Source organism: Scleropages formosus, chromosome 18, assembly GCF_900964775.1.
Source record: "Scleropages formosus chromosome 18, fSclFor1.1, whole genome shotgun sequence".
NCBI classification, from domain to species: Eukaryota; Metazoa; Chordata; class Actinopteri; order Osteoglossiformes; family Osteoglossidae; genus Scleropages; species Scleropages formosus.
This window is the reverse complement of record NC_041823.1, coordinates 25,849,758-25,862,567: the sequence shown is the minus strand read 5'-3', so window position 1 is coordinate 25,862,567 and position 12,810 is coordinate 25,849,758. Positions and strand designations below refer to the sequence as shown.

The 12,810-nt window shown below is 40.8% G+C and overlaps 1 protein-coding gene across 1 annotated transcript; it reads right to left on the bottom strand.

Annotated features, from left to right (window-relative positions):
• Positions 1-261: 261 nt before the first annotated feature.
• On the bottom strand, positions 262-12,357 carry etfb (electron transfer flavoprotein subunit beta). The gene is made up of 7 exons (XM_018727034.1): positions 12,226-12,357; positions 10,220-10,378; positions 6,336-6,494; positions 5,766-5,828; positions 3,310-3,468; positions 1,764-1,965; positions 262-1,068 (listed from the first exon to the last, which is right to left on the bottom strand). The coding sequence occupies exons 1-6, from the start codon at positions 12,277-12,279 to the stop codon at positions 1,795-1,797; spliced, it is 765 nt and encodes a 254-aa protein (XP_018582550.1). The 5' UTR covers positions 12,280-12,357; the 3' UTR covers positions 262-1,068; positions 1,764-1,794.
• Between the last annotated feature and the right edge of the window lie 453 nt (positions 12,358-12,810).

The following is a 12,810-nucleotide window of genomic DNA, read 5'->3' as shown; positions in this document are numbered from 1 at the left end:
CATTTAAATTTCTTTTTGCCTTCTATTGTCCAAAAATTGTGTTTGATTTCAGTTAACCAGTAATTTCAACTAAGAGATACTCAATTCAGGGTTTAATTTAACCAATGCTTTATTTCAGTTAATTACTAAATATTTAAACTTCCTGCATTTAGCAATATATCCCCAACCCACAGCACTTAGAGGGGGGGGGGGGGGGGGGGGAGAAAAAAAAAAAAAAAAAAACTGAAAAGCAAGTCCTCAAGAAGCAGGCCACATCTGAATCATTATGATTTAATCACTAAACAGTTCACAAATGACAACTCAGTTGGAATATAAACCAGCATACACAAGAGGCCAACAGCAGTAGAGATGACAACCCATAATTTAGACAGGATGAATGACAATTACCACATATTTAAATTGTGGAAAAGTATCAAGTTTGTTATTACTGTAAAATCATGTACAATCAATAGAGTTTAGGCACTTATGGTGAAAGAGTTGACTTGCTTGGTCAGTTTCTTTCTTTTGCCCTTCAGTACTGAGAAAAATACTGGCCAAGAGACTGCAGCTTCTTAGCAGTTCATCACAATCAATGATATGCTACCAATTAACAGAACAGTATACTAACTCAGCCATACTTATGTATACACCTTTACAGTTTCTAAATAAAAGGGATATCTGTGTGAACAGGAAATATTAACAGTGACAGGATACCTGTTAAAACCTCACTGTTTACCACTGTTCTATTAAACGGATGCTAGAATACTGGCAGATACTGTTCTACTTGTAGTGCTGTGAAAGTTAGCCACATGAAGTAGCTGTTACAAATATTTACAAAAGGGCTTGAATCACATAAAACTTTGCTACTTTAAAAACAGTATGAGAAATGGGTTCCACCCAGCTGACAATCTCCTGCTTTACAGTCTTAAACAACACACACATGAGTGATGTACTGAGGGCATCAGTAGTGCATACAAGCGCATACTGGGATGTGGTTCAGTCCAGCCAGGTGGAGAGAACCACCCACAGCAGCTTGCTTCACTGGTCATGTTTTTCATCTTCACCTTTGTCCAGTACCTGGTCATCACCCTTATGGAGAGAAGTTAATGTCAAGTGTTGAGGGAGAGAGAGGAGAGGAAGAAAAAAAAAAAAAAAAAAAAAAAAAAAAAAAAAAAAAAAAGATTTAACTGGATTCAACGAAGCATTAAATACATGACTTTTTATAAAAAAGCCATCGCTAGGCTGTTAGACATCCTGGAAATCTTGCAAAAAAAGACTGATGTAATGAATACAAGCAGAATCCCCTCAGCATTTATGAATGAATTCCACACTTTCCCCATTGAGCGCCAACTAACTGCATTTGTACATTTATCTGTATTTATCTTTGTATATATATACTGGGTTTTAACATAACTTATGACATACTCTTAATACTGCATTTTCTGGAGCTGCACTAAAGAGTTTCACTCTTCTCTACATGTTATGTTGACGATGATGTGACAAAGCTTGATTTGATCTGAAGTTTTGCTTATAGTGATATATATATATATATATATATATTTTTTAAAAAAATATATAAAAAAAACCCCACAGTAATTCAGGGAAGGTCACTACTTTCACCACCCTAGGAGTACTATAGCATTTGGGGGAACATGATTTGAGTTGGCAACTTCCAAGTTGCATCTCCACTCCTTTCGCTGTCATGTTACCTTTGTATCGACATTCATTAGTTTAATGTAATTTTGTTTTCCTTCATATTTGCTTTGGCCATTTCTGTGCCTTACCCTCCTATGTGCATTCCTGTACTCAAATCTTTTACATCCTTCCGGCTTCCTTGAGTCTGGAAATGAGTTCTTCCACTGTCTCCACTTTCATCCCTGCCTGTCGCTGGGGGGGTTCATCCACCCGTAGCACCTCCAGGTGTGAAGTCAGGTCCACCCCTAGCTCCCCAGGCTTCACAACATCAATCTTCTTCTTTTTGGCTTTCTATAACCAAGAAAGAAAAAAAAGAAAAAAAGAAAAAAAAAAAAAAAAAAAAAAAAAAAAAAAAAAAAAAAAAAAAAGTCTGTTAGCCAATTTGGCTACACACTATAAACCTAAACTCCAATACTGAAACCCTGAAAATCTGTCTTTAAAACAGATGATCAAATGATAAACACTACGCATTTTTTTTTTTTTTTTTTTCGGGGGGGGGATTACTCTAGGTTATGCAAATATAGCAAAATTTTCATCAAACAAGGAAAATACAGTTATGAATGTACTCATCTTCTTACAAAAGGCCTACCTTTATGTAGCACAGAACCACCATTTACATTTTCAAAGTTTCATTTTCTCTTCAGTAAGAAATGCACCTGCATCATGTTATATAGATATGGGGTGTAACACCTGTGACTATAAAAACCAACTAAATTGTGTTCAGATGCTGAGAATGCATACCATCTCAGTCCTTGCTTACATGAAACAATGCATTGTGTTCATGTGCACGTCATTTTTAGGGTTGGAACATATTTGGTATGATGACGGATAATGCTTTAACTAGTACCTACCACAGCGCTGCAGAACTGGCTTTCTTATGTAAAGTCTGAGGATTACATAAAGTTTGAGCATTAATGCCTGTGCTTCACAGTTTCCTTTTTCCACTTTGCAGTTCCATTATGCATGTATTCCAACAAATAAGTTGGAAAAAATTACTTTGCCATTTGTTTTAAAAACCTCATGAAACTTGTGCTGTCACTAGAATATCCACAATGCACTACTTCAGGTCCATCATACTGGACTGATCGTAGTGCATTATGAATGTGATTAATGCTTGTGGGAGTTAACGTGTCTCAGGAATGGATTAAAACTATTCTCATGAAAAACAGCAATAGCTTCTATAGTATCTGGATCCATACTTCACAGACAGATTTTCAAGAATAAATTAGGTTTTGATGTTTTGGGGAGGCTGTATAATGCATAGTAAACAAATCAGTACACAATACATGCTTAAAAAAAAAAGTGTGCAATATTGGCAAACAGTAGAAAAAAAAAAACAGTATGAGCTCCATAAAAAGGTCTGGTTGATCACCAATGGTTACTATGGCTTTCATTTTTAGAAACTACATGCAGTATCTACCATCTCTAAAGTTATGATCGTCAGTGTCAGTATAACATAGAAATCAGTAATGCAAAGAGGGCAGGACATGGTGCACTGAAGTCAAGTGAAAACCATGGTGACAAAGCTGCAACAGCAGGGTGTGCATTACTGTCAATGCAAAACAAATGCATTATGTTAAGTCAGACATTTCTTTCTATACAGGAGTAACTAGACCCTTAAGTTTGCATGCATACCATGATGTTAGGCAGAGTAGCATATCTGGGGGTGTTGAGACGAAGGTCTGCAGTGATCACAGCAGGCATCTTCAGTCTGACAGTCTCAAGGCCTCCATCAATCTCTCTGATCACCTTCACCTTGTCTCCCTCCAGGACAACTTCAGAGGCAAATGTCCCCTAAACATAAATGTATGTAGTTTTCAACCAGAATTTAGTTAATCAGTACTCTAAAACTTTACAAAAACAAAGGCATTTTGCAATGTAGTGACAAAATATTACAGTGCCTTCAGAAAGTATTCACCCTTCCATCCTCCCAAGTTTCTTGTTCTGCTGTGGTGGAAAGTTAAAAAACACACACCATACTGTATATTTGAATGGGATTTCCCCCCCACTCTGCTAGAAGTAATTATCTATAATATTAAATAAAGTATTTAGTTGTCTTTAGAATTATACCAAAAACAAAACTCCAAAAAAGTTCTAAATTGATAAGTATTCATCCCCTTTGTTCCAACAACCTAAATTGGGTGAAGTAATCAATTACCTTGAAAGCTCACACTAAATATGATAGCAAGGTACACTTGTGTTTATTTTCAATCCACCTGTATTCAACTGCTTCATTGTGCATTGTCTCAGACTTTGCAAATTCTTGCAGCTAAAACAGTGGATCACATCAGACCTACTGTCATGAAGACCTAGACGCTGCCCACAAAACAAGATGTTATTAGGAGGAAAAAAGGTAGAAAAGGTTATACAATGATAGTCAAAGCTTTTAAGCTTCCTAGAAGCACTGAAGTCCATCGTTTTAGAAAACTTGATACTTTTCCTCCATGAAAACAAAAATTCAGCTTCCTAAAATTCCAATGGTGTATCATTTACTCTCCATAGGCAGGCACCCCTGGACATGGCTAGCCCCTGATATAAAACTGCCATACATTTTCATGTCTAATGAAAACAAATGAGTGCCTTTGTACCAAAAAATTCCATTGATTGAAAAACCTGGTCATCAGTATATTCAGGTAGTCAGCTGACCTAATTTTTTGAGCACATAATATTTCTGAACCTAGACCTGACCAACTGAAGCAATTCCAGATCATAACACTGCCCCCACAGGCTTGTACGGTAGGCACTAGACATGATGGGTGCATCACTTCACCCACCTCTCTTCTTACCCTGATGCTTACATCACTCTGGAACAGGGTAGATCTGGACTCAGACCACATGAGCTTTTCCCATTGCTCCAGAGTCCAATCTTTATGCTCCCTAGCAAATTGAAGCCTTTCCCCCCCCCCCCCCCCCCAATTAGCCTCACTGATAAGTGGTTTTCTTAAGGCTACACAGCCGTTTAGTCCTAATCCCTTGCGTTCTCCTCACATTGTGCATGTAGAAATGCTCTTACCTTTACTATTAAACATAGCAGTGAGTTCTACTGTTTTTTTTTTTTTAACGATTTGATTTCAAACATTTAGGTGCCCTCCGATCACAATCATTCAAGTTTTTTTTCCCCGACCACATTTCTTCCTCGAAGATGATGGTTCACCACTATCCTTCCAGGTTTTAATAATGCATCGGAGAGCTCTTAACCCAATTTTAGTAGTTTCAGCTGTCTCCTTAGTTTTCTTTGCTTGAGGCAAGCAAATAATTTGACCCTTCTGAAACAGAGTAACGGTGGCACGGTGGGTTGGACCGGGTCCTGCTCTCTGGTGAGTCTGGGGTTCGAGTCCCACTTGGGGTGCCTTGCGACGGACTGGCGTCCCATCCTGGATGTGTCCCCTCCCCCTCCGGCCTTGCGCCCTGTGTTGCCGGGTAGGCTCCGGTTCCCCGCGACCCCGTATGGGACAAGCAGTTCTGAAAATGTGTGTGTATGTGTGTAACAGAGTAACATCTTTTCCATGACCACTGGATATGCCTTCCGACATGGTTATTTAAGAAATGAAAAGCTACTCACTGCATCAGTTTGGGTTAAATAACTTGCCAACTGAAACATATTAATCACTGGCGTAGTTATCCAATGGAAGGCTCTTACCTGTTTGCTTTGTTAAATCCAGGTGGCAACTTTTTTTTTTTGGCCAGGCAGTTTATTTGTTAAGGTAAGTGCATACTATATCTTTATTATTAAAGATATTTTTGGTTTTAAAGAAATAAAACTGTTGGATCCACACATCTTAAGGCCTCAATCACGTGTTAGCTGTCTTTGTGACCGTGGAATCTCTTCGACCCATCATTGCCTTACAATGAAGTGAGGATATGGATAATCCATATACTTTATTAGTCCACAGGGCATTCCTTTAAACCACTGTAAGATTCATGTAAACTTTCCACAACACAAGGGTCACTTACAGAGACATTGAACCAGTCAGGATGTGATACAACAGAATGCCTGTTTATGCCCATGAGTGACTATGTTTTCTGTGTCATGAACCTAACCCTGACTTTTCAAATCAAAGCAGTCAATAGTGAGTGAGAATTACACACACCTGAGGCCAGTCCAGCAAAGCAGCAGTCATCTGGCCTGTTTGGTTACAGTCATCATCGATTGCCTGAAAAAACAGAGGCAATGTTTTATTAGTGGATTTACTACAGTAAGAGGCTATGATGGAGTGCAGTATTTTTGACCATAGCATAACAGTGTTCCAAGCAACATTCAGCTTTAGGTCATAGCTCTACACCCAAACTGACACCTGGAGACAATACTATAGTTTTATAGTTATAGGGCAACTATAAAACCATTACTCATTTTATACATAAACATGACTACTGCCATAAAAATCTTAAAAGACAACTGAAGAGGCAAAAATAGTGAATATTGTGTTTTTCATGCGAAGTTACTGACTACTTCTAAAAACAATTTCATTTTGAATGCTATATATACAAAACCTGAAATGAATTCTTGCCGGTATACAGATCGAAGCCTGAGGTTGACAACTCTCCCCTCACCATATAACAATTCTTGGGGAAATGCAGATGTTCAAATATATGCTAAGGAGAGGCCGGTGAATGACTGCATGGCCCCAAAGAGATATACTTTTTTTTTTTTTTTTTTTTACCTGTTTTCCTAGGATGATCAGACTGGTCTCCTCCTTCTTAGCCAGAGCTGCTAGGATCTTTGACACCTGCAAGGGGCCCAGGTTGTCATAGTCCTTCCCTGACACCTCCACATGAATACCGCGGTCTGCGCCCATGGCCAGCGCTGTGCGGATGGTTTCCTTAAAAAAAAAAAAAAAATATGCTGTAATCATGTTACACTCACAATTCTCATTCTAGTTATAACAGGTTTCAACAGGTAGTCTACTGAATAAAGCTACGGACTACTAATCTGAAATGTGCTGGTTCAAGCCCCACTCCCTGCTAATGCCGTTGTACTCTTCACAAACTTGCCTTCAATTATTCCATCAATGGGCCTATTAAATTACTTTGGATAAGAATGTGTGGGGGGGGAAAAAAAAAAAACCAAACAGTAATGTCTAATATTCCACAAAAGAGGTCATTTCGACTAACAAAACAGACTCCCTCCTTGGGGGATAAAGCTTCAACCATTCCAAAGTAAGGTTGTAACCACTGACATTCAAAATGAAATGTAAAATACAAAAAAGAAATTTCCACTAAGATGCAAAAAGTTCCAAAATTAGTGGAAAAACATATATCCCTAACTTTATTTCCAATTCAAAACCGACAGGTCTTGCCTTATATGGATTGCATAAAGTATAAATTTAAGGTGTATTATGGAACATAATGACCACGACTCACCTGGGACCACTCAGAAGACGCGAGCTCGGAAACGGGGCTGCAAGGTCGGCGTACAGGTGAGAACGAAACAACGTGGGTTACAACATCCAATGCCCAGCATTTTCTTGTCCAACGTTCAGTCTCGGGACAACAAACTGGACGATCTCAGAGGACAACTTAAATTCCGAAGAGACCTACGGAACTGCTGTGTTTTCTGCTTAACGGAGACGTGGCTTACCGCCAGCATGCTGGCCGATGCGGTCCAGCCCGAGGGACTCTCAATCTACCACAAAGATTGGACCGATTCATCAGGGAAAAAAAAAAGAGGGGGCGTATGCTTTCTTATTAACGACGCATGGTATACGAATGTAGAAGTGATTTCAGAGAACTGCAGTCCAGACCTTGAATACCTTCTGATCAAATGCCAACCGTTCTACCTGCCCAGGGAGTTCTCAGCTGTGCTTACAGCTGCAGTTTGCATCCCACCCCAAGGGAACAAACACAGCGCTCTGAACAAACTGTACCATGTCACCACTAAGTACGAGAACAAGCACACAGATGGACTGTTCCTTATCTCTGAAGACTTTAACCAAGCCGACTTCAGGAACATGTACCTGAAGTACTATCACCACATCTCCTGCCCCACCAGAGGCTCAAACATCCTCGACCACTGCTACACTACACTTCATACAAAGATGTGTACCGCTCCCTGCTGCGTCCACACCTCAGGCAGTCAGATCACGCCTCGATTCTACTGCTCACGGTCTACAACAGAAACTGAAGCGAGAAGAGCCCGTGACACGCACTGTACAGTGCTGGACACCAGGAGCGGAGGAAAGCCTCTAGAACTGGTTCAACTCCATGGACTGGGACATGTTCAGAAACTCAACCTCCAATCTGGACGAGTATGCCACAGTGGTTACGGACTTCATCCAGTACTGTGTTAGCGTCTGAATACCCCAAAGAACAGTACGCTCATTCCATAACCAAAAACTGTGGATTACCGCTGAAATCCAAAATAAGATCTGCGTGCGAACATGCACGTGTCAGTCCAGAGACATGGATGCGTACAAGAAGAGTAAGTATGAGCTCCGCAGAGCCATCGCGAAACGGGAATACAGCAGGAAGGTGGAATCAAGAGTTTAACTGCAATCAAGACGCACATAGGTTGCGGCAGGGAATCCAAACTTTAACAGATTATAAACCACAGACATGAATATTGACAGGTGCCGCTGCGTCTCCCCCTGACGAAATGAACGCATTTTATGGCCATTTCGAACTCACGAACAAAGACCCCCCCAGTGCGAATTTCTATAGTGCTGAATGACCCAAGTCTCACCGTCTCTCTAGCACAAATGGGAAAAACTTTTAGTCAAGTCAACATCCGCAAAGCTGCTGGTCCGGATAGAATTTCAGGGCGAGTTTTAAAAACATGCAGTGAGCAACTGGCTACTGTCTTCACAGACATATTTAACAGCTCCTTAGAAAGCTCAACTGCACCCACCTGTTTCAAAAACACCACCATTATCCCCGTTCCTAAGAAAAACAAAGTGAGCTGCCTTAATGACTATCGCCCAGTGGCACTGACCCCCATTGCAATGAAATGCTTTGAGAGGCTGGTGCTGGGACACATTAAGGACACCATCCCAGACACTCTGGACCCACTGCAGTTTGCCTAACGCCACAACAGATCCACTGAAGATGCAATATCACACACCCTTTACACCACTCTGGCTCACCTGGACAATAAAAACTGCTATGCAAGACTATTATTTATGGACTATAGCTTGGCATTTAACACTGTCATCCCAACCAAGCTGATCCACAAACTACTAGGAATGGGACTCAATGCCACATTGTGCAACTGGACCCTGGATTTCCTCACCAACAGACCCCAGCGTGTGCAGATTGGCAGTAATACCTTCAACCCACTGATCCTCAACACTGGCACTCCACAAGGAAGCGTCCTGAGCCCAGTGCTGTAATCCTCATTCACACATGACTGTGTAGCCAGGCACAGGTCTAACACCATCATAAAGTTTGCTGACGATACCACCATCGTGGGTCTGATCACCAACAATGATGAGACGGCCTACAGAGAGGAGGTGAGGCTCCTGGGAGAGTGGTGCCAGGACAACAACCTGTCTCTGAATGTCAGTAAAACTAAGGAGCTGGTGATTGACTCAGGATATGGTTCATGCACCCATCTACATTGGAGGGGACATTATAGAGAGGGTTAACAGCTTCAGATTCCTAAGGGTCACCCTCACTGCCAAACTCACATGGACTTGAGCACACAGCATCAACCATCAAAAAGGCCCATCAGCATCTCCACTTCCTCAGGCATCTGAAGAAAGCCAGGATGCCCACTACAGTCCTCACCACTTTCTACAGGTGTGCTGTGGAGTCTGTCCTCACAGGGTGTATTACATCCTGGTGTGGCAGCTGCTCCATACAGGACAAGAAAGCCCTACAGAGGGTGGTCAAAACAGCTCAGGGAATCATTGGCACACAGCTACCAGCAGTCCAGGACACCTACACCACACGCTGCCTCAGAAAGATGACGCGCATCATGAAAGATCATAGTCACCCCGCACAGGCACTTTTCTCTTCTCTGCCGTCTGCAAAGCGGCTCAGGTCTATTCGAATCTGCACTGCTAGGTACAGGAACAGCTTTCACCCCAGTGCTGTAACATTATACAACAATCACCGATGTGTCACCTTTGCTAACTAGAGCTAGACTGCTCCTTCCAAGCACATTGGTAAATTCCACTGTCACTGGTATTATTGTTAGCATTATTTGTCATTGCTATTAGCATTACTCAGTGCCATTGTTTTGTTTGTGCAGTATTTGTCATCTTTGTCCATAGTCTGTGGAGAAGAATTCAAGAAGAATTTCATGATACTTGTACACGGTACTGGTACCTATGACAATAAACTTGAACTTGGAACAACCCTCAGTGCACAGCAAAAAAAGGAAAAAAAAACAAAACATTCCCGATTGCGCAGTGCTCTCTGTGCGTAGGTGGGAGGAGGGTATTTGACTTCATAGAAATTTTCACAGAAATTTCCATGACATTATGCATGTCAGACTGAAAGAGTTTTCTGTCTCACTGACAGTGGTGTTCCTTATTACGCGAAGCCACAGAATTAAGGGCCAATTACATCTATCACCTGCATAGTTGCACAGGCTGCTTCAACCCACCTGTGCTTGCTGAGGACCACAGCTGACCGCCACCACCTCTTTGATCAGCTTCTTCTCTTTGAGTTTGACTGCCTCCTCAACAGCAATCTCGCAGAAGGGGTTCATGGAGTGCTTTACTCCATCTGTCACCACTCCAGTGTTGTCAGGCTTAACACGGATCTAATTGGGTAGAAAGGCAGACTCAGTCAGTTGTGAGGTGGGCAGAAGAACATGTAGGTCACAAACCATTCCAATACTCTGACCGCAATACCAGGCCACTGGACTAAAGACTGTGTGGTCCTATGGATGTTGAGGCCATGGCCATAACTACAATAAAGCACACAATTTGACTTAAAAAAAAAAAAAAAAAAAGACAAAATATTTAAAAAACAACATTTGTACATTTATCCTATGCAAAATGTTTGCCAGGTACAGACAGTCCTGAGAAAGCTTTTAACTGATCTTGCAGTAGACAAAGATTCTCACCAAGTCACAATCCCACATGATAATTTGAATCCCATGGTCCCTTCCATTGAAGCAAACACCTTTTGAACAACACTCCAAGGGCCCATGGCAGGTGATGTATACAGATGGTGTTTTGAACAGGTGAAAAGACAAACTAATTAAGGTTCCAACCAGTGGTTACAACTCAAGCCCAAAAGCATCTTTGTTGCAGAGCCTTTAGGTCTCACCAGTGTGATCCAAAGTACTTCCCTATACTCTTAAAGAATAATCTGTTACAATAATTCAAATTACATGTTGATTCCAACTACTTCATACTTTCACTGACCTACTCAAAATGTTGTGGGTCTGCATGAGCAATAAGCTTTTATTCTTCTCCACGCCTCAGTTTTATATTGTTCATGTCTAACACAAACTTACTCCAACAAGTCAAGTGTTCCTCAGATTTCCTGTAGATCAGATTCTACCTGAAACAACTTGAAAAGATATAGACACCAAGTCTGCTATTATGCATACAATGAAGACTACATCATATTGCTGAAGACAGTTTACATTTATCCATTTAGCTGACGCTTTTCTCCAAAGCGACGTACATCTTAGAGACTTTAATAACTGTAGTTTTTCAGCATTCCAGTGTGGAACATTAAATGAAGGTGATTAATAGTTTAAAAGGTCTTTGTCATTCCAACATGTTCGTCAGATGACAGTTTAGGCATGGAGCCCTGGAAACATCAAAAGTTTGAGTACATTTGCTGGCAACTATCATTCCTAATATTAGTGCACTGTAATTTGACCCAGGCAAACACAGTGAGACGATGGACTAAACGACATAATAAATAATATAGCTTATTTTTAAAATGTTTTATGCAGCTACTTGTGTAATGAACGCCGGTTCATATGAAGTAACTGTACGTAAGAATCTGTCTCTATGATGTCTCTTTTTTCTCTTCTCTTATGTGTAATGAACACACTCACTGTATTTTCTATGAGATGTAGGTCGTTTTGGAGAAACGGCTTTAGCACAACAGAAGCAACTTATACAGTTAGTTATGCAAACATTTACTCTAACAACCCAAAATGTACGTGAACTGAAGGCATGGCATGCCATGTTGTTGGGAAAACACTGCCTGAGTCAATTCAACGAATGTTCGAGAAGTGTTAATTAATATATTACATAATTTCTGTAGCACATCTGCTCTGCATAGCTTTTTAATTTAACTTAAGCCAAGCAACTCTCCTTGGTTTAGTGTCGCGTTCAAAAACTATTTAAAACCATTATCATCTCCCACTCCAGTGTATTTTCTAACACTTCATTACATTCGCAACTGCGCACAGGCGGGAAGCCGGTTAGTCCTCCTGACCTTGGCTAGCAAGCTAAGCTAATGCTAAGCTAAGGTAGTCACCTACCCACAACTGACATATCATCAGTCTCCAAGAATACCATGCCATGGCCAACAAACCGTGAAACAAAGTACTATGGGTGAATTTTTTTTTTTTTTTCTTTTTTTTTTTTTTAAATCTGCAGTTAATACACATACAAGCCGAAATGGAAATATATGCAGTACCTTTACAGCATAGTCAATGACCCGCTTCACACCGACAAGAACCCGCGCAGACATTTTCTTCTCCTAGCTGACAGACCGCTAAAAACAAATACAATTTTAACTTCCACTCAAGGAGAGATCATCGGACACAATTCTTTGTGAGACTCATGAATAAAGGGGAAAGGCGGGAGTTCAATGGTGACACCCCTGCGTTAAACCAATCAAAAATTAGCACACCGCACCCAATCAATCAAAGACTAACTGTACCCAATGACAATGCAAGAGGACGGCGCAAAGGGACTGAATTGACCAACGGTAGTCTCTATGTGCCCCCACGAATGCGGTTGTAAACAATGACTCACCAATATTAGGTTCCTAGCAAAAAAAGCTCAACGTATTTAGGGTAAAGTTCACCCGACGATAGGCGTTCTCATTCGGGGCAACGTGGAAACGTACTTTGCTTGCTTTGTTATATACCGTTTCATTGGTAGTTAGACTTTAAGCCAATAAAATGAAAGAAGATGTACACAAAGAAAAGTTTATTTTTCTGATTGCACACTAAAAATAAACGTTTCTTTGTGTACATCTTCTTTCATTTTATTTAAT

What these genes read in the sequence shown, in the direction of transcription:
- etfb (XM_018727034.1), bottom strand. Translation starts at nt 12,279, where the DNA reads ATGTCTGCGCGGGTTCTTGTCGGTGTGAAGCGGGTCATTGACTATGCT. An exon ending in GTGGTCCTCAGCAAGCACAG is followed by an intron (nt 6,495 to 10,219) that starts GTGGGTTGAAGC and finishes TTTTTTTTTAAG; the next exon opens with GAAACCATCCGCACAGCGCT. An exon ending in TGATCATCCTAGGAAAACAG is followed by an intron (nt 5,829 to 6,335) that starts GTAAAAAAAAAA and finishes CTGTTTTTTCAG; the next exon opens with GCAATCGATGATGACTGTAA.